The 26,799-nt window shown below is 43.9% G+C and overlaps 1 protein-coding gene across 6 annotated transcripts in view; it reads right to left on the bottom strand.

Moving 5' to 3' along the window:
- Positions 1-26,799, bottom strand: part of MYLK (myosin light chain kinase) — a 1,681,938-nt gene that overhangs the window by 963,538 nt on the left and 691,601 nt on the right. For all 6 annotated transcript variants that reach the window (XM_069224656.1, XM_069224654.1, XM_069224658.1 and 3 more), the window contains 2 exons: positions 23,543-23,708; positions 18,977-18,995 (listed from right to left, as the gene is read on the bottom strand). In XM_069224656.1, the coding sequence (XP_069080757.1) occupies positions 18,977-18,995; positions 23,543-23,708 (185 nt within the window). The remainder of the gene's footprint in view (positions 1-18,976; positions 18,996-23,542; positions 23,709-26,799) is intronic.

The raw sequence follows: 26,799 nt of genomic DNA, 5'->3' as shown, positions 1-26,799 counted from the left end.
TAGTTTGATAAACATTTGGATATCTCAGCTTGAAAGGGGGGGTCTTTGAGGGCTTCTGGTTGTAGACGCCAGGTTGGGATACGGGTGTGTGTACGGCCCTATAGTAGTGTGGTGTGTAACGGATTGTGGTCTGAGATGGTGCGGGCTAAGTAACCTGGCGTGTCTATTTTATGGATTATGTCAGGTGTTGCAAATAACATGTCTATTCTGGTGTGTAGTTTATGCACTGATGAATAGTAAGAGTATTCACGTTGGGTGGGGTGTCCCGTTCTCCAGATTTAATTCAGGCCGTTAATGGAGGCCCACTCTACCAGGTCGATGGATGCTCATCTGGCTGGGGCAGTGGCTAGTGGGGATAATGAGCGATCCATATGTGTGTCTAGCACTGAATTGAAATCGCAGCCCCATATACTGGCCACAGCAGGATCTCTGAGTTTGCTATTATTAAGTGTCCACAGAAATTCGCGTTGACCTGTGTCTGAGTATACAGAGTGATTAATGCCAAGGGAGAGCCATCTAGGACCCCCTCCACTATCACGTAGCGCCCGTTTGGGTTGCTTTGTATTCGGGACATTACATATGGGACCCCAGGTGCTATTCAGATCGCCACTCTGCGTGCGAAGGACGAGAAGGTAGTGTCATATAGTTGTCCCCGCCATTTTGCGCGTGAGCTCTCAAGTGAGGACCCGGTTAGGTGAGTCTCCTGTAACATAGCAATATGTATCTGGTGTCGCCTGAGGTACGTAAAAACCCGTTGGCATTTGCATGGGGATGCCATGCCCCTAATGTTCCATGTGATTATTTTATATTGTGGAGTGTTGTGTTGAGATTGAGAGGTCATGATGTGTGTGCTGGTTTATTGACCTTGGAGGATATGCTGCCCCTGTACTATGCATGTCTATGATGTCCTCGGTAAGCTTTATGGACAGGCGGTTACTGGCTTTGGTGCCGCCTACTGTGACTGTGTTGAGAGCGCAATTGTAACGCCAGCTACTATGATCGTGATCTACATTGCGTGGCCAAAGTGGGTCCCATTTAGTGACATAAAAAACAATAACTATGTAAAACGTTAACTGTGCATGAAACACGGCTGGTGTGGTGCCAGTGTCTGCCATCTTGGAGAACCAGTCCATATGGAGCGGGGGGTGCTTCAGGCTCATGCTTTCGAGTCGGTGAGTTTCCCGGCCCATAGCGCTTTTGTTGCTGATGCGTCTGCATGGGAGCCTCCGGCAACTGAGGTGCTGTAGTTTAAGTTAACGGTAAGGCCTGGTTACACGCCGCTCAGGTCCGATCAAATAGGCAAGGTAGATAAGTCTTGTGGAGGAGGGGCATGACCCAAAGTGTAGAGATGTTTCTGGCCTGCATGATTAGCAAATGTCATCCTCTGTACGCGGTGTAAAGGTAGGGCCACGGTTGGAGTCTGTGGAGTCATAGTGTACATCTGGTTCATGATCTGCTTCGGTTTCAGTAGAGAGGGAAGTTGGAGATGTGTTGACAAAGCACGTTGTGGCCTGCAATAGTGAGGAGAGCTCCGCACAAGATTGTTCAGGTGAAGGTTTAGTGTCTTGCTTTCTACAAGACTTGTGTCTATTCTTTGGGAATGACCATTTTTCAGCTGGAGTTCTTGGGTTTATCGGGTCGGCAAGGCTTTTAGCGTGTAGCCACGTCCATGCATCCTCTGGGGCGGTGAAGAAGAGAGTGCGAGTGTCGTCCTGTATACGCAGTTTGGCAGGGAACAACAGAGCGTACTTAATGTTGAGCTCACGTAGCCTTTCTTTGACCCTAAAGAATGTGTGGCGCTTCCTTTGTACCTCCGAAGTGAAGTCTGGGTAGTCCGTGATTTCTGCATTTTCGTACCTTACGGGGACTGATTTTCGGAACAATTGTAGGAAGAGGTCTCTGTCCCGTAATTAAGGAGTCTTGCTATGAGCGGACGGGGCTGAGCGCCTGGAGGGGGTGGTCGCCCAGGAACCCTGTGTGCACGCTCTACAGAAAACAAATTTGGGATATTATTTTGTAATATAGTTCCGGTTAGCCATTGTTTGATTAATAGGTCTGTGCTAGGACCTTCTGCCCGTTCTGGAAATCCCCCAAAGCGAATGTTATTCCGACGTGATCTGCTTTCAGCGTCTTCGGCTCTGCGTTTCAGGGCTTCAACCGCGGATGATATTGTCGTTAGTTGAAGTTGGAGGTCTTTTATCGTTGGTGGTATCTGTGCCGCATCCTCTTTAAGCGTTGTTACCCTTTCCGTTAGGGCTTGTTGGTCCGTGCGAAGGAGATTGACATCTTCAGCAACTGAGCCTATTTTTGCTTTCCAGAGTGGTTTTTGGTGTCTAGCTTGTAGTATCTTCTCAAATTGCATTGTGTGGGTTTGTAGAGTTGCCTCCAACGTCTGAAGTGTCTGGTGCATTACTGAGGGTTCTGAGGGTGGGGCTGGTTCGTCTGAGTCCATGTTTCCTAGTGGCGCTCATGGTGTCTTCGGCTTGTCCATTTGTTGTCTTAGTGTGGCTTGATTTGGTGGTGCTGACGTAGTGTATTTGGGTCGATCTAGAGACTTTGGGGGTCATTCTGACCCTGACGGGCGGCGGAGGCCGCCCGCCAGAGTTCCCCCCTCCAGAACACCGCTCTGCGGTCATAAGACCGCTGCGGTGATTCTGGCTTTTGCACTGGGCTGGCAGGCGGCCGCCAAAAGGCCGCCCGCCAGCCCAGTGCAAAAGGGCCTTCCCACAAGGACGCCGGCTCAGAATTGAGCCGGCGGAGTGGGAAGGTGCGACGGGTGCAGTGGCACCCGTCGCGTATTTCAGTGTCTGCAATGCAGACACTGAAATACAATGTGGGGCCCTCTTACGGGGGCCCCGCGGCACCCCCTACTGCCATCCTGTTCCTGGCGGAAGACCCGCCAGGAACAGGATGGCGGTAGGGGGTGTCAGAATCCCCATGGCGGCGGAGCGCGCTCCGCCGCCATGGAGGATTCTCAAGGGCAGCGGACTCAGACCGCCGGGGTCAGAATCAGGGCCCTTATTGGTTATATTTACCGGTGGTGTTTGGCTTCGTTGCACTGAGTGGTGCCAGTCAGACGGTGTAGTATGGGTTTGATTTGGATCTGCGGGCCGTTTATTTTGTGCAAGTGGAGGTGGAATCCCAATTCTCAGGAGCGTGAGCACAAGGCAAGTGGTGACATTTTCAGCAGGTGAGTTGCAGTTTCAGTTAGACGCTGAACAGACGCCCTGTTCTCTGTGTGCCAGTGCCAAACATGCGCAGGAGCCAGGTCGAGCATCGGTGGATCTGAGCTGATGCAGTTAGTTGATACTCGCTTCGGGTGGGTGATTTTTGCAATATTTTGGTGCAGTCGACAGTTGCGATATGCGACAAGTTGCAGGCGGTTACAGCGCGCAGTGCAGTTTTGCTACAAGCAGAGCAATGTTAAGTTTCTGTTGTTGTGGCTTCAATGTCCTAATGTGGGGCCTAGTGCACTCTGGGGACCCGCGACTCGATTTGTGTCGCCGGTAGGGCACAGGGCAGGTCTCTGTGGGGTATGACCTGCTTTCAAGTGTTGGGCTGTTAATGTGACTGCCAGTGCACACACCCTCTCCTCAGAATCTGTGTGAGCGCGCCCGCCTGCAATTTATGGTGTTCGATATTTCTATTATTTGGTGCAGGCGGGGCTCACTGTTGAAGGTAATGCCAGTTTTAAAGCGTTTCTGAGTGGCGTATTTACTGTTTGGAGCCGCGTGCACCGGAGGGAGGAGGGCGAAGTCCCGTAGATTCGGGGGCCTGGCACTAGGGAGCTTGACGATGTGTTGCCGCAGTCCGCGTGGCCGGAGCTGCTATATTTATTCGTTGTGGTCTTGCTGACGGGGTGATCGCCTGGCCACTGCGTTTTATCGGGCCCTCAACTGTATCTCGGGCCGCAAGCCTGATGCTGCCGCCGCGGGTCCGCAAGCCCGTGCGAGGTCCACAGTTTCACTTGCGGTCCCCTTCTGAGTAATATGCAATGGCCTTCGGGTCCGACGATGTTCTCGAGCGGGTCGCTCTCCCCGGCGCTCGGGACGGGTGTCCGGCCGCGCGTCCGCAGCACAGTGGCTCCAGTGGCACCTGGACCGAGTTGTAGGGTGCCGAAGGAGCCCCGATATCTGCACAAGCGATGCCGTCCGTTTAGGAGGACAGAGGCGTCTGGTGGAGGATAATTTAAAAAGGCCAAGAGCGGAGCTGCGATTTATGCGACCGCTCCAGTCGCCATATTGGCCACGCCCCCTCCAAGTTGAAACTTAAGATGGGAGAAACAATGGGAGAGCAGGGGCCTAGAGCTCCAATAATGGGCAATGTGGATACCAAGGGACTTTCCATTGTTCTTGAGGCCCAACTACAACCAATAATGGAGGGCCTTGTGACAATTGAGACCCATATAGCTCAAACTTTGCTCTACAGGTAAGGTTCATGTTAATTTCATTATAAGCTCAGCTGGCTCTGCACTTAGTGTCAAGAAACAGGGCTGTGTGGGTCACAAATCCTCCCAGGGCGGGGTAATCTCTCAGGCTGTGGTGCCAACATTCACTATAATACAGAATGTTGTAACACAGAGGGCTATAGTCAATGGTAAAAAGGACCATCCAGGTATCTCTTAGAGTGCGGGGACTGACAGTAAAAATAACTTAACAGTAGTAAAGGGAAGTTAGAACCTCACAGGGAAGCCATGCAGAGAGATAGGTATACGGATAACAACCCTCGTCCAATGATTTTAAATCTACCCCTGAGACATGTCACTATGCTTTCACAATGGCAGGGGTGCAACACTTGAAACAAAATCAGGTGGCGATATGGGACGAGTTGCACAATAAGATTACCCACTGGCTTTGTGTGCACAACATTTTTTATCCTATAGAGAGCCACGAAATCACAATGGTACGAGAGCTGGTTTGATTGGTCTCTCCAAGAAAAATATAGCCGGGGACTCCATCGTTATAAATTTTAGGCATCCTGACTGCGTGGGGAATTTATTGCATACACATACAATGGTGGCAACAATTGGCGCCAAAATTTTCACAGTACCCCTGGGCTATTTTTATAGGCCACCCACACTACCATCTCACCCAACACCTTCTGTCAATTGTCCCCAGGTAGGTTGGGGTTTGGTATGTCAAAATAGTTTTGCAGCCCTGTCAGACTGCAATGAGGCAGACTGACAGATAGAACTTAGTTTGCCTGGGAAGGATTAATTGTCTGCAGTATGAAAATCCCTTACAACTTCAAGAAATCCTGTTTTGCCACTCGCAGCCTTTGTAGTAATAGCACCTTCCTTAACTCTATCTGAGCCCGATGATCCAGATATTAATACTAATTCACACAGTTTAGTAAATGTCTTGAATGGTGCTCCTACACAACTCCCTAAGTGCCTTAACTCAACTCCTGTCTCAGTCTGCCAAAAACTGGGAGTTAGAAATATTAAGTTGGAACCTTGTTGGTCTCTGCTCTAACATAACATTAGCTGATTGACAATTGTTTATAAAATCATAGGATATCATATTAGTGCCGGAGACATGGTGAATCATTACCATAGTCTTCTAAGGGTTTAGCTGTTACAGCTAACCTGCCGTAACACCCCGTTCAGGTTGTGCATCAGGTGGACTGTCTATGTGGGTCAATTAATCACTTTGGGCCATGCAGAGGAGGTGAAAACTCCCGGTGTTGATTTTCAAGCTATCTTTCATAAGGGATCCATGACATTATTTTCTATTAATTTTTATAATAATGATTTTTGACTGTGACTAATCAAAATTTTCCGAGATTATTTAACTTTATATCAACTCTTGTGGAGGCGAAATCTCAGCAGGATCAGCAATTGTATCTTTGCCTTGGGGTGATTTCAATACCAAGTTACCCAGCCAGATAGCAGGGGGAGACTCATTGGCCACGTTGAATACAGATGAGCGAGGTAAAGAGTTGGAGGTCCTCCTCGCCACCTCTGATTTACGCAATGCTCTGGAAGGGGCTGGGCTTGGTATGCCGGTGGTGCCAACCTTTAGAGGAAGGAACAGCTCCTCAATTATGGACTATATTTATATCTCCCATAAAGTGTACCCAAATTGCTGTTACATGGCACAATTATCAGCATTAATTTTGGCGATGACAATCGGGACGAGATAGGATAGCAGTGCCGCGTGGAAGGGTTGAACAAGGCACATCAGATCTTATTTATATATTGCTAACTACAGATAGCCTCAGGTCGCCTTGGAAAATGCCTGATCCCCCTAAGTTTCTTAAACTGATAGCTGAAAATATGCAGTTGGTTATGGGATGTTAAGCGGAGGGTAATGATAATGGGTCTTTCACAGCACTCTGAAATAGGATTAGATTTTCCCTTTCCATTCCAATTAAACCAGGGCCTTACTCGCACCGCTGGTTTGATAATGAATGTTCCTTGCCCAACCAACTTTTGAGCAGAGCTCTAAATGCATACCCTTGCGATCAGACACTAGTGGCTGGATAAATGCAAGTATTACCAATTAGTCACAAGCAAGAGAAGGAATGCAGTCATCTTTCATAAGTGGGCTCTATGAACAGACACCACCCAAACGACAGATAGCAAGACCTTCTGGAAGGCCATGTCATGTATGAAATGCCATGATCATGGTGGCACATCGATCAGCTGCCACCTAAAGAGGGAGGAATGGGTGGCACATTCAGGAAAAATGCAAACAGTGAGTCCTTCCACCACACAGTTAGAACCCGGGGATGCATCATTTTCGTTGTTTGTTGCCCTGCAGGAAGTCGAGACTGCCATTCAGGAGAGCACGGGGGAAGCACCAAGGCCCAGCGGCATTCCCATTGACATCAGCAAGTGCACCATAAACCTTTGGGCTCCATTGCTGACCAATGTCTATAACAGTCTAAGTTACTCCTCAATACCTCTTTCATGGGTTACTGCGGTTATCATTCCTTTTATTTTTTTAAGGGAGCCCTGCTAAGCCTTAATGCTACTGTCCCATTTCACCGATTGACATCCCATCCAAAAGTCTTGTCAGAGTTCTGGATAACAGAATAGTGGAATGGATTAATGATAATAACATACTAAAGGCTTGCCAGTATGGCTTCCGAAGTGATATAGGAATGGTAGAGCAATGCCTCAATCTAAACCTGATCACTGGGAAACATACTGTGGCCAAACCGTCATTGTTACCCGCTGCCTTCAAGGATTTGTCAATTGAACTTGACTGTATCAAAGGGGCACAGTTATAGCAGTCCCTTATTCAGTTAGGAATGGCTACAGCATTAGTGCATTTATTGCTTTCTGTGCACACTGGCACGAACGCACGAGTCAGGTTTGGTAATAAGGGGCAAGTCTCTGATGAATTAAGCATCCGACATTGTTTCCATTTTGCATATAAATGATCTTAGTTTAGAGCTTGCTAAAAGCACCCCAGATGTGACCATGGTGAATGGTTCCCGTCTTCCCGTGTTCCTTCATGCGAACGGCGCTGTACTAATCACCCGCACCCCAAAATCCCTGCATTTATTAGTCCAATTTTACAAAACCTTTTATAATGACTTGTGGCCAGAAGCATACACCACACTCATCTATTACAGTGGGGGGAACACTTTATTAAGTACAAGTACCTTTTCTTACCTGGGTGTTACTTTTAACTTCTTTGGTTCATGGTCTTCCCACATAAAACAAAATAGGGTCAGGTTTTCAAGGGTAATTGTATCACTTCTGAACTTACCGTCCCAGAAGGGATAGAGGGTGCTCCTACCCTTTCTGCAAATATATTCTGCCATGTGCGATTTATGGGGAGGGAATCTGGAGATTAGGTGACTCCGTTAACATTCAGAGGGAAGAAAATCGTTTTTGCAGAAGTATATTATCAGCTTTTGCATCAACTTCCAATTTAATTTGTCATAATGAGATGGCCTGCGACTATTTGTGCGATTATATTCGTAGATACCCGGCTATTCTGTGGTTATCTAAGGAATGTAATTTTTGATTGTCTGGCGTGCATCAAGGGACTTTCTATCACTTGGCTGGCATATGTTAAAAAGTCTTTGGAAAGAGTTGGATTAACTGACACTTTCCTAGACAAAAGCCCCTCACTAGAGTGGGCCTAAAGCAAGTACAAGCCCTGCCATTACTACAAACCCAAGAGGAGTGGTTACGTTCAAAAGTTCGAAATCAAATGTTGCGAGCTACTTGTATCTCAAACCTGGGGACACATCCACAATTTACCTGTGGAATATCCGTAGGAACTGGAAACGGTCTTTATTGTTCAGTTTTACTGCTGGTATAATGAATTATTCCTTAAATTTCCCACTTGGTTTTCAGCATAACCTTGATTACGCGTTGTACCCATGTAACAACTCGCCCAAGCAAACTATGATGCATTTTCTCTTTTTTGTGTGATTACTACACATTGTACACTAAAAGATTTTTAGTACCTGCTATGAGGCTCAGAAACCCTTGGCACTGTTCTCACGCCTATTGCTTTTTACAAGCATTATCAGATGATGAAGTTTGCCATTCTGTAACTCAATACATTCAACATAATTATGTTAGCTGATGTCTCTATGAAGTATTATAACATTGTTGAATATGACTTTTAGATTAACCATGAATGATATTTTTAATCGTTTCCACTACACTGGTTTATTTTAAGTATTTATTTATGAGTTTTTATTTTGGTATGTTGCCTGATTGATGTTATCATTTTGTATATAATTGGATACTTTTATGGCTGTTCACAGCCGAATAGATCTGATTCTGATTCTGCTTAATCTTCCAGACATGACTGTCACAGGAAAGCACTAACCAAGTCAGATATTCAAGCATGAATTCAATTTTCAGTGGAGTGTTGTACTTCCAATAATTTTTTTGTTAATCAGTGTGCAATTTTCGCAAATCTTTTTGAGGATATTGTGCAGCAGGTTGTAAACAGGGCCCTTGTAATATCATCGATCTCTTAATCAATGAATAAGGATTTGTAGAGTACGGCTAATCACCCGTGAGAGTCTGCATAAAAAGCCATTAAAAGTATTTAATTTAATTACATTACTATTCATGTAACAGTCGTTAATTTGTAGTTCGTAGGTTTGAGATTCACTGACATTGTCCTATCCCTTTCATAATATAGGAACCTTAATCAAATATGTATGGGGCGCAGTTTGTTTTGAAGGTACATACTTACTTTCCTTTGTTAGGCCTGCAGATGTTTAACGTGTGTTTACATAAAAGTTTACTTCAGCTTTCTGATGGCAAGCTAGGGATGCATCAGGTGACGGATGGATAGCATTGTGTTTGGGTGGTCCATAGGCTCTTTTATTAGCACTCACAATGTTACAGACACAGCAACAACTATTTTCGTTCACTGCACTCAAATTAACTTCCATGCGCTGTTTAACTCCTTAGCAACCTTATTGAAGCTAAAATGATGGCTTCCACTTGTAAGGTGTAGTCAACTTTCGAATCTCTGTGATTTTCCAATTAGGTAAGGACCTTCCACGTCAGCAAAAAATGAATTACAGTATCTTTCATAGAGTTTAAAGTGAATGCTTCATAGTTTTGGGATGCATGGATTTTGTTAGCCTTTCCTGGGTATGTTCTACACGTTAATAATTATTTTCTACCTTATAGCCCATAAACCAACTATTAATGGCAGAGCAACATATTCAACTTTTATCTGCCATAGAAACCTTGGTAGCTGTACTGTATATTCCAGTCTTCACCAATCTGTGTCTTTGGATGGAATAGCCTATTATTTCTAAGTCTGTCAATTACCACCCTTTTTCAGTCATAATCTACCAATGGACAAATAAAATGCATTCATTATTTTCAGTTGTGCCATCTTCATTTCATACCTTTTATCACCCTCAAAAAACTGTTCTTTCTCCATTGATAACAGGATCACCGTCATTAGAGAGTCAACAAGTTGACAAGTAAGCACTTACAACCAGACTGTCCCTTATGTAATACAGCAGGTGCACAGTTGACAGTAAAACTAGTCACCTCTGGATCACTGAGGCCACTAGCTCTCAGTTTCAAAGATTATTCCATTTTGAAGGGCAGTCTACTTTTCTTTGCTACACTGCTTCTGTTGACAAAGTCAAGATTGTTTCATTCTAGGCCAAGTTTATAATGATTGTAAGTGTCTCACGTAGAGCGGGTAAAACTTGGGCACCGGCCATATTACCTTCTGTCTCGATCAGTGTCAATGATGTACATCCACTTTTTTTGGTGGATTCATGAACTGTCAGTGTGTGGTTGACTTTTTGCACTTTGTTTGGTAGGACATTTTCTGTTTTGTATTTATTCACATTTAAATTGATTGGGGAATTGTGATTCATTTGATGAGTAAAACTATGGTCTAATGCTTGAACTGACATTGCGTTTGTGCTTCCTATTACTGTTATAACAATATCACTACCGCTGCCTCAAGCCTCAGCCTGCAAGATTACTGTAACCTACGATCGTCCATTGATACTCTAACTCTCCCTTCCATCAATCTCTGCACTCAACATTTATTCATGCATACCCTCACCTAGTCCGCGCTGCCACTCATTTATTCGTTCATCTCTCCAAAAGTTGACCAGTTTTCACATTCACCCACTTACCAAGCCACACAACACTCACACAATCTCGCCAATCAGTAACAAGCATTTGCAATGCAATAGGTCTCGCATTTGCTTGAGTTATAGCATTTGGCGCTGTAAATGCATAACTGAACTTTTCTTGCTACATAAATTGTTTATCCCTGACGCATGATTAGGTCCTCTCTGCCACATAATTCCAGTGGCCCTGTATATAACTAGAGCACTTCCACTCACCTTTTTAGGCCTAGCAGGCATACTGCAATAGTATTACAAACAAGGCCCTTAAAACACAAACTACTCCCAGGTGTAAAACAAAAGTTCCAGCCAAGAGAGAGCTTAATAAGACATTGAATGGTGGGAGAGGTTACTATTGTGGGGTCCCTCCTAACCTAGTACAGGGATCCAGAGATGCTCTAGACAGAACAAATGAGTCATGCTAAACATTTGGATGTTGTCCCATTGTCCTAGGACCACCACACGGTGAGAAGCATTAATGGGGCAATTTTTCGGAGTGCAGTAATTTTATAGTATCTTGATTGTAATACTCAGAATAGCCCCTAGAAAACACCATTATAAAAAATGGCATTTGTAAGAAACATGGTCATGTAACTATATAGTCAGCCCCTAGAGGGCATATCGGCATGAAAACAGAATGGCAGAAAGTAATACAATGTAACCATATATGTAGCCTCTAGAAAGTATAGGCCACGGAGGGCAACCTCACCACAAAATGCAGATGCTCTTCCTTTAGAAATAGATTTGAAAAATCATTGTGGGACAGAAGGGAGGGGAAATATTGCAAGGATTACAGAATGTTTTCATATAATTATATCTGGGTTCCATCCTACCCCTTTAACTTTCCCTTGATGTACTTAAACATCTTCACTACTTAGTGACTTGTCTCTTTGAAAAGGGCTGTATTTGGCACTTATGTTAAGATATTCAGTCTTGGATAGGATCGATTGTTGTCAGTGTCACTGGCTTCCTCAAAATAATAGTATCTAAGGCAGATTCTCCTATGTCAGTCCTGCCAAATTCTAGGGTGCTGAACAAAAAGACTGACTTGTCTTGAATCCACCTCATTCTTCTTTATCCTCCCATCCTCCACAACCTGTCTTTTTGTCATACTCCTGCAGATTCATTTTCATTCCGGCTTTCTATCTTTGCCAATGATTACCCATGTTTATCTTTCTTCTTCTTTCTTCTATTTCTACCTTTTGAATTGTTGCTCAGGGTCAAAGTCTGATGATGAAAACTAAATTCCGGGCCACAGCAATTGGTGCTAGTTCCCATCACCAGCAGCCTCTAACACAAACATAATCAGTGAATTTTATTTGTTTTATTTCCGAATTGTTCCTTTAGCAAATATCTACACTTTATGAATTTCATCCTAACAATATGTGGGCCTACTAAGAGAATTACTAATACAGACTTGCATGGTCTTAGAAAATTCGTTATTTCTAGTAGTAGATGTTAAATGTTAAAAGTTCAATGTTACTGTTGTTTTCATCAGACAGACACACCCGAATTTCTACAAATGAATTCTCTGAAACACACAGAGCACGTGGCAGTGAGACAATGTGTTACAAATGGTGGTGCTCCACCACAACTTACAGGGAACAGGAAGCACATTTCCCCATGATAGAATTTGCAAACTGTGACAGCAGCTAAAGTGATGTGGATGACCAGCAGCATTGATCAAATGTAGCACCTCAAAAATCAATCTCTTGAATACAATCAAATATGGTTTCAAGAAGTTGTCTCTTTGATTGTCACCTACCACCCTCAACTGACAGTCCTCCGCTAGAAACCCCTAATTCACATTCAAGGTTGAGGAAAGGGTAGGGGATGGTTTCTTAGGGCCAGATGTAGCAAGCCGTTTGCATGTCGCAAACTGCGAAAATCGCAGTTTGCGACATGCAAACTGCCTCACGCGATGCTCATTCCCAAATTGCGAGTCGGAATGTGACTCGCAAATAGGAAGGGGTGTTCCCTTCCTATTTGCGACTCGCATCGCAATTCAGAGTTGCTTTGTGACCGCGAATGCGGTCGCAAACCAACTCGCAGTTACCACCAGTGTCACACTGGTGGTAACTCATTCGCAAAAGGGAAGGGGTCCCCATGGGACCCCTTCCCCTTTGTGAATGTTGGCAAAAATATTTTTTCAGAGCAGGCAGTGGTCCTATGGACCACTGCCTGCTCTGAAAAAAACGAAACCAAATGGTTTCGGTATTGCTTTCATTTTGCAACTCGTTTTCCTTTAAGGAAAACGGGCTGCAAAATGAAAACAAAAACTGCTTTATTTAAAAAGCAGTCACAGACATGGAGGTCTGCTGACTACAGCAGGCCACCATCCCTGTGAGTGCCGAGTGCTCGCTATGGGGTCGCAGAATGCGACCCACCTCATGAATATTGATGAGGTGGGTCTTTGCGACCCCATAGCGAGTCGCAGAAGGTGTCTGAGACACCATTCTGCATCCGATTTTGTGACTTGCAAATTGCGAGTCGCTCAGACTCGCAATTTGCAAGTAGCAAAATCGGATTTTGCTACATCTGGCCCTAAGACACTCCATTGCTAACTATTATATAAGTTTAAAAAAATTGTGTCAATTGCAGATTGTTAAGCGACAGAACAGGGATGTGCAGTGCCCTCACAAATCATACAGACCTGAGTGCCTACCAGAGCAATAATCAACATACAAGAAAGAAACTAGCAGCAACACATGTGCAGATGTAGCAAAACAGTGTTATCAAGTGCTCGAGTCTGAAATAACAAACTGAGCACCAACCCTGCAGTGTGTGGGAATTTGTAAGTGGGTATTTCCTCATCTGCATGTGGGTGGCACTGTGTTAGTGACTAAATCCCTTTGTCTGAATGCCGCTCCATATTCCTAAGGCATCTGCATGGCCAAATATGGGACAATGAGTGAGTGGAGTGTAGAATGTGTGTTGCAAAGAATGCGATGCTCAATCACCATCCCCTAAGGATGTCCTGGGGCGAGGGAGGGGTCACCTGAAAGGTCTTGGGACCCTCGGGTGATGCTACTGTGAGAAAGTACAGTCAAAAAGGAAATCCAGAGTGGTGTATGGATCTGGCTCATTCTAAATATTCACAGTGGGTGGCTCAAAGATATTCCCAGGGAATAGCATTCCTATTGTCTCTACAGGGTAAACGCTGGTTCCCCTGTTCTTGAGATGGAACCCGAAGTTACCTTAGAGGGTCAGTACAATCTAGAACTGCAACTCAGTAGCGGACTTTGGGGCCCTTGTCATGGACTGGGGACATCCTGCAGACACACAAAGTGGAAAGTGAAATACAGATGCTTGTCTCTATGCTATACAGTGAGAAATTCATACTATGACTAACAATTAATGAAGCACACGATGCTGTTTATTTTATCAATGGGGTGCACTGTATCAGCCTGCCCTAGGGCTTGAAAAGAGACGGGACCTTTCACCTGCATAGCCACTAATGTGGAGTATTTAACTTTATGCATTAAAAGCACAACTGTGATTGCCAGGTTGATTAATTCTAAGAGTGACTCCCTAGAGTTGCCTAATTTGAGTAGCACTTCATCCACATAAGGGAAGATGTTGCATTCATCTGCACCAAAGAACCTGCACTTGTGCCTCCTAAGCAACTTTCTAATGTTCCCGGCCAAAACGTTCAGTTCTTGGCCGAAATAGAAGCAGTGATATCAAACAGCCCTCTTGTGCACCTCTTTGAAGAGCAAATCATTTGGTTCAGAGGCTATTAAAAACTATTGGTGCTCTCTGTTTGTAGTAAAGAGTCATAACCAATCAATATAAATGACAACCCCATGAGCCTCACTACTTGTGTTTAAAAAGTCCAGGAATTTTCTAGGTCAAGAGACATCAGAACGAATGGAACTGTTTTCCTTGTGCTTTTTTGATCAGGTGATCCTTCTGATGTTAGCCTTTATTTGTCTAGCAATGTGGTTGGATTGATCCAGATTTGTTTGGGAGAGTAAAATCTTGTCTAATCTGTTAGCTACGATTTTATAATAACTTGATGTCTAAAATAAGGAGGGTGATAGGTCTGTCAGAGAAACACAGCTCAGGGTTACGCCTGGTTGGAAATTACCATGATAATGGTCTCTTCCATTGAGTGCGAAACTTCTGCGCGTGTTATGTGGTTACACAGAGTTTCCAAGTATGTAGATTCCCGAGTGTTAAACGTTTCGTAGAAGGTACTAGTAATACCATCGGGTCCGATATTAGTGTCTTTTTAATGCTTGGTCATTTGTATTTCTTCTGTGCTTATAGGATCCTCTTCCCCCTCCCAGTCAGTGGTACTTAAGGAAGGAAGCGCTATTTCTTCCAGGTATTGCATCTGCTGTGACACCTGTCAATCTGGTTTAGTATGTAGGATAGAGGTCTATTTTCTGAATTCCTCTAAAATCTCATCATCTTTGGTTTGAAGAGTACCATTCGTCTGATCCGATGGCCTTGACAACTTTTTCCCTCTTCCCAGTCAGCTGTTTTGACAAATGGGTTTCTGTTTTGTTTTCTGCTATGTAGAAGTATATTTGTAAATAGTGTAGGGATAGAGATACTTAATAGTATGGAAGATTCTTAACTGTCCTTTGACGTGTTAATTTGCGCAGATTCACTAAGGAGGGGGAGTTCTGATATACCTTCTCTGTATCCTTCAACTTCTTTTTTCAATTTCTTGATGTCAAGGACTCCAATTTTATATAATTTAGTATTTATTGATGTACGTTTCCTCTGGGGCACAGGTTTAAATGTATAACAGACTCTAATGAGGAGATTCCTCCCTTATGTCAAAGTAATATTCAGTTTGTTTTGCAATTATCTACGGCCTTGAAATGTATGTTTACCTCAGTCGAAATGGGCGCATGATCCGAAGGTGCAATTAATCCTAATTCAATTAGTCCTACCAAGGGCAAAAGCAGGTTATTTTTCAGTATCAGGTCAATGTGGTAATACGAAAGGTGCACATGAGAAAAGCACGTGAACTATCTAAGAGATGGAGCTCAGACCAAAGGTCACTTATTCTTAGGTCTTGCAGTGATGTTTTGAGCTTTAAGCATGTGACCCATCAGGTTTTGTTCTATCAGTGCCACCTTCTGGGTCTGTATTCAAACCTCCTGAGCGTATAATATCTCCAACTCCAAACTCAGACAGAGCAGAAAGAAAATTCTGCAAAAAGGAACCTTGCCCAGAATTTAGGGCATAGACAGTGGCAATGATCATGAAGTAACAATCAATAATACGTATGATTATCAATTCAAATACTCCTTACTCTGCTTCATAGCTAGTATGGAAATGTTCCTGCACAGAAATATCACTACTCCATTATGCTTAGTACTAGTTGAGTCGTAAAATGATGTTGTTAAATCCCAGTGTTTTATTCTATTTTTTTCTGTTCAATTAGGAAAGGTCCTACAAGCAGAACATGTCCGTATTTTGATGTATTTCCATATTAATTCGATCCCTTCACATCATGTAATAGTAGTGCCACCGTGAGTGGAAAGTGTTTAATTGTGCCCTAAAAAGTAACAAGGATTGGCATAGAGTCCGACCTCCCAAAAAGGTGAGTGCTGTACTTATATGACTTGAATAACCAGTAAATCATACGCCCCTTCAAGGAACACCTTTGCAAAAAACAAGGAAACAACCACTTTAACTGAAACATAATGAGACAACGGAACACCAACCATCAGTCATGTTATCACCCTAAATAGAGTGTTGGGTTGTACTAACAGGAATTTTTCCTCCTATTGATGGAGACACTATGCAGCAGGTATCCAGAGTTAACCCCACTGGAGCTGCAGTGATGTCAATGCCCTGAAAACGGAGAAGTGTCAATGAAGCTCACACAAAATCCCACCTCATCCCTGGAAAACTTGCACTTTCCTACAGTGTTCGGTGTTACTATTCAATGACGATGCATTTTGTGGGCTAGTCAAGGGATTACATCTGTATGTTAGTGAGACACTAATTGGTGCCCTGGAATGTGGGTGCTTTGACCTGTCGGGATGTTTCTGTTGATTGTGGTGTCTTGATCTTTGACTGCCATTGCAGAAAAGTGTTCATTTTTTAGGGGTTTCCTTCACTTTGAAGTTAATTCTCCTTCAACCTCTTCCCTGCTAGTGTTGGTTCAATATTACGGCTCTTTGCTACTTCCCTTTTGCATTTCGTTCCTCTTGATCACAGTGTATGGACTCATTCAAGTTAACGATGATCCCACAATGATGTGTCCATCTGTAGCGAATGCCCTCTTCCCGTATTTATTCTGTGATGGGTGAAAGTTAGCTCTCCTTTGAACTACGGCCTGTGAAATGTCTTGGAAAATGGAACATGTATGACTGAAGTTTAATTTCATAAAGTTTCCTTGCAGCTTTCAGAACTTTCTCCTTGTCACTAAAATAGTGGAATTTGTTCAGGGCATCTTTTAGTCAATGATTACAACAGGAGGTCCTTGGGTCCATCAGATGAGCTCTCTGAAGGTAAACATCTGTATGGTCATCTACAAAAGAGATGCAAAGAGGCAAGACAAAGAACGGAACAATGGACCCATCAGCCCACTAGGCAAGGCCTTTCACTCTGAGATTTTCCCTGCAGGACCTATTCTCTAGGTCTTCAGTTCTTATGAGGGCCATGTCTTGGTGCTGTAATATTCACACCATACCTTTTGCCTGTGTGATTTTAAAGGCATCAGCTCTCTCCTGCATTGCTAGAATCCAAGTTCCAATGGAGTCAATATCTTTGCAGAGATGATCCAGTTCTTGTATACTTTTGTCTACTTCTTCAACGAGGTCCCCCAAAGCTCCTGCTGTGAGGGCCCATAGGGAGGCCTGCACTTCTTTCTTGGAGATCGCCATGATGTGTGTTGTGGTCAACGTTTGGGGGCATGTCACAGTAGGTATACCCTCACATAGAGTTGCAGGTTGGGAGCCACTCAGATATTGTGCTAGGCTCCTTTGAGTTATTTATTCAGATTGAATCTGATAGGAGAGTCTCTATGTTTGTTTGAGTCGCACTTTCACTATTTGTAACTTTTAACAGTGCTATGCTAGAAGTATGAATTCTAAAGATGGTCCTTTCAGATTACATAGCTAGCTGCAAGGGGCTTCACTGAGGAGAGTGCTCATAGAACATACTAGATCAGCCTCCCCGCACTCAAATTATAAAGTCATGCTGCAGAGGGTTAAGGCACAACATGTTTTTTTCTTCCAAAAGTAAGTAGACTCACTGCTGCCCTCTGTGTACCAGCTGCTCCTTTACTCAGCTGTCAAATTAGAAAAAGAAGCTGGTTTATGAGCAACATTATTGTGGCAGAAATCTTGACTGCTACTAGGGGGCCCCTTGGAAGGTGGAAGCCCTGGGCAATTGCTCACTTTGTCCTTGCCTTAATATGTCTCTGAGAACTGCACCCGAAACTGGAGTATGTCTGGTGCCACATAGTACAGACTCCAAAATGAAACCTCAGCATTCTGCATCCCACGGGGCAGCAGGGGTTGGGGGCACAGGAAAAGTGTTGAAGGGCAGACAATTCTTGGTTTTGGGAGTACAAGATAACCCATTTGAGGAGGGAGTACAAGAGGTGAGGGGTGGAGGCAAGAGAGGAGTCACAGGGTGGAGCGGTTGAAAGGACTGAGCAGCCATGGGAGAGGTGGGGGTGAGAGGAGACAGAGGGCAGTAGAGAGAGGGTTCAGGGGCGCAGGGAACTGATATTACAGCAGGGTGTGGGGGACAGGAGTGAGGTCAGAGGGTCATAGTCCTTGGGGAGCACAGTAAAACATGTGATGGAGGCTAACTGCACATGAGAGGGCTCAGACAGTTGTCATTCACAAGACAGGCAACTGAGTCAACAGAGCAAGTTAACACCTTTGCTGTGTGCTGGCCTGTTGCTCACACTCCTTTTATTGGCTGTGCAGCAGCATAGAGTAAAAAAAGAGGGGATCTGTCTCTTTTCTGAACTCAAATTTTTGCGGGGATTTTTGTAAACATTTGTGGGATCTTTACAAAAGCGCCAATTTTGAGGCTTGTTTTGCAAATCATAAAATGAGACATCCTAAGAGTTTTGCAGTCAACCCATTGTATGTTGATTATTTTCACAGAGACTCCAATACAGCCAAAATAATTGGTGAGGAGGGAGGAGTGCATCTGTGGCTGATAAGTGATGTCAAGGAAACAAGAATAGTCAGAAATGACTGATCTCTATGAAGATGAAACATGCATAATTTCTGCTCTCAATGGACACTAGTGCCAACATTAACTACCTCATTTATAAAATAAAAAAATCTGAACAAAGAAACTGCACATTGTACCCAATGCACTAGTCATAAGATAAAAAAGAAAAAAACATTGCTTATAATATAAAAAGATTGCACATAGAGGGTACACATACCTGTCTGTCGTATCTGAACCTAAAAGAAGATAAACAAAAATCAAAGTAAATAATTCATCCAGAATTTGAAATAAACAGCATTAAACTAATCTGCATGCTTGGTTTATTGAAGTAGTAAACTAGACATCATGCCTCTTGTTACAAACAAATCAGAACATGCCTAAACCTTTCACTGCGAGAGCTGATCCACAAAATCCTGAATGTTACCAGCGAGCATGCAGGAAGAAAAGTGATGTAATTAAAAAGTTACATGCTTGTGATTGCCTCAGGAGCAAATATGGCTGTCAAAATTAGGTGTACAGGCTCTTTTTTCGTTAAACTTTTATATATGCTAAAACATGTTAGGATTGTATTTCATGGCTCGTTTAACATATTCAGGCATGCTGTGTGTATATTCATAAAGATTGTTGAAGATTTGTATATCTTTCAATGGGAACCTACTTCCCATCTTGGTCCTTCCTATGAATAACCCTTAGGGAAGGTGGAAGAAATCCTTAATTTCATTTTATTTGAACTTTTCATTGAAGACAATGAATGGCTCAGGCCCAATAATGGCCACTCAATGCTGCACATGGCCAAGTTGGCTGCAGGGCCTGTCTCTCTGGGTGTGAGAAGGTGTCTCTAGGTGTGAGTGTGAGAGTGTCTGGGTGTGAAAGTGGGTGTGAGAAGGTCTGAGTGGGTCTGTGAGTGGGTGCATGAATGTCTAAGTGGGTCTGTGAGTTGCTGCATGAATGTCTGAGTGAGTCTGTGAGTGGGTGTCTGAGTGCATCTGTGAGTTAGAGCATGAGTTTCTGTGTGGGTCTGTGAGTGGGTGCATGAGCCTGGGTGGGTCTGCAATAGGGTGCTTGAATGTCTAAATGGGTCTTTGAGTGCATGTGTGAGTGTCTGTGTGAGTGTCTGAGTGAGCGTCTTAGTGCATCTGTGAGATGGTGTGCCAGTAGCTATGTGAGTGACTCGGCCACCAAGGAACCTTACCTGCCCTTTTATCCAACAAGAGTCCACAGCTTTGCACAAAATATCTAACCAAGTGGAGCTCTTTATACCTATTTGGGTAAATGTCCGGTATGTATTCTACGCTACAGCGGTGTAATGGAGCACAAGGAAATGTCACCAGTGACCTTGTGTGGATTTTGACAACATGATTGTTCCTTGTGCGTCTTTTTCTCGAATTCTGTGATAACATTAATCCTTTTATAGAGAGGCCAAAGAGACTACAAAGATGTAAATCTCTACCAAACCAGGGTTCTTCCTTGTTTGAAATGGGGTCTTTGGTTGGCAGTCAGGTTACCCACTGTCCAAGCAAGGACCCTCACTCTAGTCAGGGGAAAAGAGTATCAACCTCAGCCAACCCCGCTCATCCTCTTGGTAGCTTGGCACGAGCAGTAGGCTTAACTTCAGAGTGCTAGGTGTAAAGTATTTGTACCAACACACACAGTAACGTAATGAAAACACTACAAAATGACACAACACAGGTTTAGAAAAATAGAGAATATTTATCTAAACAAAACAAGACCAAAACGACAAAAATCCACAAGTCAAGTTTTCACTAAAAATGCAAAAGAGTCTTCATGCAATTTTAAACACACACACTAACACTGTTAGAGTGAAAATGTACCTTGGGAGCGTCAAAAATAACCCAGCACGGGGGAGTGTGCATCAAAAAGGGCTTGCGATGCGTCAGTATCACTCACAAGTGAGACCTTGCGTCATTTCTCCTTTCGTCTGGTCGCCGTGCGTCGTTTCTTCTCTCCGCAGTAGAGCGATGCGTCGATCCGGTCAGCACTCTCGGGTCTGGGCAGGCCTTGTGGTTTTTTTTTTACACACCCAGCGGTGTTTGCATCAGAAATCGAGCCGCACGATGATCCGAAAACCACACAGCGCAGGTTGTGATCTCACCAGCCTGTGTCAGCGATGCTGCACATCGTTCCTCCAGCCGCGGGCGTCGATCTTCCGGTCGCATTGCAGCCAAGCATCGATTTTCAGCCATGAAGCCAGCGGCATGTCGATTTTTTAGCCACAGATCGGAGTCGAATCAACCTTTTCCCCGCACAGTGGTCTGTGCGTGGATTTCTCACCCTTGGGCTGCCAGCTTCTCCTTTCAGGGTCCCAGGAACTGAATGGGCACCACTTGGCAGAGTAGGAGTCTCTCCAGAGACTCCAGGTGCTGGCAGAGCGAAGTCTTTGCTGTCTCTGAGACTTCAAACAACAGGAGGCAAGCTCTAAATCAAGCCCTTGGAGAGTTCTTCACAAGAAGGAAGGCAACACAAAGTCCAGTCTTACTTGTAAATCAAATATGCCAATTATGGATAAGCCAATTAACCATACAATTTACACAGAGAGCATATGCACTTTAGCACTGGTTAGCAGTGGTAAAGTGCTCAGAGTTCAAAAGCCAACAGCAACAGGTCAGAAACAAGAGGAGGCAGGAGGCAAAAAGATTGGGGATGACCCTGCATAAGCAAAAAAGTCCAACATTCCTTTTATCTATATGAGGTGAGTGCTTCTTTGTTTTGTGGAGATGTTCTCATAATCCTCGGCATCAAAAATGCACCACCGGCGGGAAACGACTGGGGGGGAACTTTGGTAAACTGTCCATCATCCTGCCAAAATGTATGAAGACCTTTGCATACTACTAAAGTGGACAGCGCAGAGCCAAGCAGGCACAGCTTTGAGATGATTTGCACATTTGCATACTGGTAGCAATATAAAGGGAGAACCATGGACTCTGCTCTTACCAGGATAGGATAAGAAACAACCCACTTGTCACATAGAGACTGTGCTCCAATAGATCAGCCATGCATCCACGTCCACAAAGGAGTTCAGATTCTTATGGAGGCCAATTTCAGCCCTGGTGACACCATCCCCCGGGACCTGGCCTTAAAAAATATTTCTTTTTGGGGGAAGGGGGGTCGTGCCGCCCTGGGGACCCCATCCTTTCGGGCCCGGCCAGAAAATATATTTACTTTTTTTAGGGGGAGAGGGGTCACGCAGCCCCCCTCCCCAGACCAATCTTGTCCCTCAGGACCCTATCCCCAAGGTTGTCAAAGCTCCCGACAAGGCAGAGCAAACAGCTATGTCCCAGGGGAGGGCACCCCGGGACATAGCAGGAGCCGGCCCTGGGGGATGACAGTCCCCAGGCCCATTATTGGCTCTAGAATGGTGGACCTCCTTCCTCCGTCTGTTTCCACGGGCCAGCCCTGAGGAAGTGGTGGTCCCTGGGGTTGTATTTGGCCCGGGATGGGTGTCCTGCTTGGTCCCCCCTCCCACTTCCTAAACTTATTTTGGCCCCAGGGAGGTGGTGGGCCCCTGTGCCCGGGGGGGGGGGGGGGGGGGGGGTGTCTGCTAGGCCTCCCCATTACTTTGAAGATACCCAGCTTCTCTTGATGAAAATCTTTAAAAAAAATGCTTTTGTGCCTTGGCAGGGTCCTCCTGGGACCACAGCACCAGAGCTAAGGGATTAGGGTGTCCCTACCCTGGCTCCTTTTCTTTTTTTAATGTTTTTTTATAGGGAATCAGCTGAAGCTGGCTGCCAACACTTCCTTGTTGAAGTGTTGCAGTCAATCTGATCTCAGCACGAGATCGGAAGGGTTTGTGGAGCCTTTGCGTCCCTATATACAAATTTGAATTTTCTTTCATATCTCAAAACCTACTGAATGGATCTACACCAAATAACAAAAAGGGTGCCTTCTGAACCAAGAGCTACATTTCTGCCAACTTTGGTGTAATTCTGTCCAGCAGTTCCCTATGGTATTTACATGGGTAAAACATGTTCTGGGACCCACCTTTTTCTCAACCCCGCTTGACGGATCACGCCAAAACTTTTCAGACAGCAGCTGAAGTGAGCGCCAAATTTTGGGAGAAAATTTCGTAAAGATTCATAAACTGGCACCAAAGATATAGGCAAGTTAAAACTTTTCTATAGAAACTAGGTCCTAACTATAACTACCTTCTGGCATCCGCCACTAGGTTTTTTAAATATATATCTATATATCAACTACAATCCCTTAGCCTTAAAAATACCCTTGTCACCCAAATACCTTTACCCACCCTAAACTCTAAAAATACCCTTGCCACCTATTACCTCACCCACCCCTAAACCCTAACAATGCCTTTACATATATATATATATATATATATATATATATATACATATATATATATATATATATATATATATATATATTACCTGTGTTCCACTTACATTTTCGTTCTAACTGCATGTTTAGTAAAGGTATGTGCATGGTAAAAAAATATGTTGTAAAGACATTTGTGATAAAGGCATTTGAGAAACGTTGTAATATAAAGGTAGTGCATGGCAATGGTTGCGGTGTAATTGCTGTTTTCCTTATATGACACAACAGCTATTAATAGGTGGTAATATCGACATAACATGACAGTTCCTTGGTCTAATATGGAAGCAACTTAGGGCTACATGACATTGTGAGGCTGTAGTTGGACATGTGAGGCAATACTAATGCATAAGAGGCTGCATCTTGGCATAAGGGCTATACTTATGCATATGATGGCATAGCTGGCCTATTGGTGACATCAGCTCTTGTTATTTACCTTGAACGATAAGCTCTGTAGACAATGAAGCTTTTCCGGAGTTGTTCTTTACTACACACGTGTACGTTCCAGCATCAAGCAGACGAACATCTTGAATTTCCAGAACGTGTAAACCAGACTTCTCAACCATGTTGAAACGATCATAGTGTTGTAACTGCACATTGTCCTGAAGCAAAAGATAAAAAATGCACCTTATGAAAACAGCCTCTTATTCAAGCAAGTGGAGCAACAAAACACAATGCATGTGCATGATCCACTGAATGAATGCAACAATGGGCATGATTTGTTTTTACCCGCTAGGCTATTACTGAATCGTATTAATCTTGTGAATGAAAAAAATGAACGTTTTGTTAGTTGCGCAGAGTAGGGTGATTTCGAAAGTCACAAAGGAACCAAACGTGAGCAAATAAATACCACACAATTAATTAACCAAATAAAAAAAAAAAAAAAAAATAGCTAAATCAAGGGAAGCACCTAAAACACTGATTTCTTTATAGTTAAGTCAGAGTTTTAATTTGTTTTATAAATGTTTATTTGTTCACCTTTCCAACAGTCTTTCTTTATTTAACTCCGCAATGACAGTTTCTGTGCTGTCATTTCCTGTGATATCAATGATATAGTCAACGAGTGCTGTCTGTTTCGCAAGTGTGTTCACAGAGGGTGCCTGTGAGAGGAACTGATGGTAGTGTTCACGAATTTGCTGGCTCTGCAAAGCCTTTATTTTTTCTGTTAGTCAAGCAGGGTTTTTTTTTTTAGACTCTAACTACTCATATGGTCCTCTAATGAGGAGCACAAATTATGTTATAAGGCAGTACCACCAGTGTAGGAGACCCAGATAACAGAAAAGCGGCCCACCAGAATTAATCTAACAAAACAGAAATCGATTTACAGATTAAAAGAAAGCCACAACAAGCTGGATGTGTAGTAGCTTGAGGTTTGTCAACAATATACAGGTATAAGTTTTAGTATTCTTGCTGACTTGCGAAAAACATTATATATGCTAATGTACTTCCCTGGTTATGAAATGAAGGGGCTTATGATTCTGAAGGTGGGCCCTGCCGTGCTGGTAATGATTGGTTCTCAATAAAAAATAATCGGTGTAAATGGTCAACGAGAGATTGTGGTGTTATATGGCTTAGCCGTTAGATGTCAGTGTTGGCCCACTAAAAGGCAGGAAGACACAGACTCAAAGGGTTATTGCGCATTGTTCCTACTTTGTCAGGACTATACCGATATTCAACTCCATAGGGAAGGGAGAAAACCTCGCCTAAATTGGCAAAATGTTAAGCAATGTAGACCCGCCCTGGGCTGACCCTAAACAGCGCAAACTTTGTAAGTGAGTAGGAGATTCCTGAAAGGAGACAGAGCGGGAGAGACAGAGCAGTATTTTGTGAGCGTGACAGAGAGAGAGGGAGAGAGAGAAATTGTTTTAGAATATAATTATCAATGTCTCGTATTGCATGGATATGCTGTAGAAAACTTTACAATGTAAAGAGAAGGCACATGCATATTAATTGCGCAGAAGAATAAAAATAAGCAACATTAGGAACAACTATATCCTTTGTAGTCTTTAATGGCAAAAGGAACTTAAATGGCGTGCTTAATACATATAAAGATACAAGAAGCCAGCTGCGGCTCCTCCGCAATAACGGAGGAGCGTCGTCCCCCGGCTCATTGTCAGCAGCTGAAAAATAAAACTATATTTTATTATCGTGTTATTTTTTAGCTGCCGGCTGAGCCAACATGTGCAGGGAGGGGCGGGGCTGGGCCATGGGATGGGGGAGTTGAGTGCACTTAAGTGTGCATGTCAGTTTGGACGGCCATCTTAGGCTGGCCAAACAGACATGCAAACTTAGGTTTTTCCAACCCAGCTGTATTTGACAGCAGGGTTGGAGAAACAGCACAGACTTCCTGTGCCTAAGCGAGCAGTAAACCAGCCAGATCAGACCACTACCTGCACTGCTGTCATGCTTGGTAATAGCATGAGAGTATTGCGGGGATTGCACAGGGATTTTCTGAAACTGTCTCATGGATTGCTGGGACCAGGAAGCAGAGGAGAGAGAGGCAGCCGGCAGCACCAGGTAAGTGTTTTATATTTTTTTATTATTAAACCCCTCCCATGCCCATGTAGTGAATCCTAGTTTGTTTTAGCGGGATAACAGGAATTAGCTTAGCCGTAGGCTTGTAAACTCGTGCCCCCGTCACCCAGTGACTTTTAACCTACTTAGCTTGCTCTGTCATAGTCCATTTAATTATTTGCTTCCTTTAAAATGGCGGCCTTGTTTATAGTTAGGCCACTTGTTATGGGTTCTATTATCAGTGTCATTGCGCCAAGGCGTCAAGATCAAGCACGAAAGACAAACATACAGTAGGCATTCACACTTAGGGATTTTCCCTCTCTATACTTTCGAGGGATTGTTGGTATTAATTGCCGTCCCAAGCATGCCTGTTATCTATTGTTATGAATAACACTTATGTCAGGGGACCTTGTAGATCTGTATAAATACAACACACTTTTAGACAGATAATGAGAGGGATTCCGACCAGAGGGCATCGCCACCGTCGCTGATACCGATGCTGCAGTCATCTTGACACTGATCCAGTCTTCGTGTCCCTGCGGAGTCTGAGATAGAGACCTCATTCCAAGGTAACGAGGGTTGGGGGCTCCTCTCATGGACACGTTTTTGGCAGATTAGGTTTAACGAACTCAGCTCTTCCTTTTTAGGTAGGAGGTTAGACCTACTCTCCTTAGGGTATTAGGGCTTATTCCATCTTTTACATATACATATATTTCTTTCATATATTGCATAATGGTGGGGGTCTTTATAACAATGACTCTCCTCTTTACAATACTGTTGCTAGGTATATTCATTATCCTAATCATTGCAGTTCATGCAACTTATCACAAATTGCAGTTATGTTGAATAAAAACTATTATAACTTTACTGCATCTGTGTTATTGCCTTTGTTTGTATGAGACATAATAAATCTGTGAGAAAAGGGTAATTTCCGTTTAACCACGACAACCCTGAGATATTGTATTTTGAGTCCATGCGTAAGCGACTGCTACAAATCACCTTTTACTATTGTGTTTCTGGTGAGGTACTGCTAGTAAGCCGGTAAGGTTTGGACAACAGTTACAAATAGTTGTAGGAAGAGACTTAGGTGGTCATTCCAACACTGGCGGTCCGAGACCGCCAGGGTTGGGGACCGCGGGAGCACCGCCAACAGGCTGGCGGTGCTCCCATGGGCATTCT

The sequence above is a fragment of the Pleurodeles waltl genome, chromosome 3_1 (genome assembly GCF_031143425.1).
Source record: "Pleurodeles waltl isolate 20211129_DDA chromosome 3_1, aPleWal1.hap1.20221129, whole genome shotgun sequence".
Taxonomy (NCBI): Eukaryota; Metazoa; Chordata; class Amphibia; order Caudata; family Salamandridae; genus Pleurodeles; species Pleurodeles waltl.
Note: the sequence above shows the minus strand (reverse complement) of the source record. Positions and strands in the feature narration are given on the sequence as shown.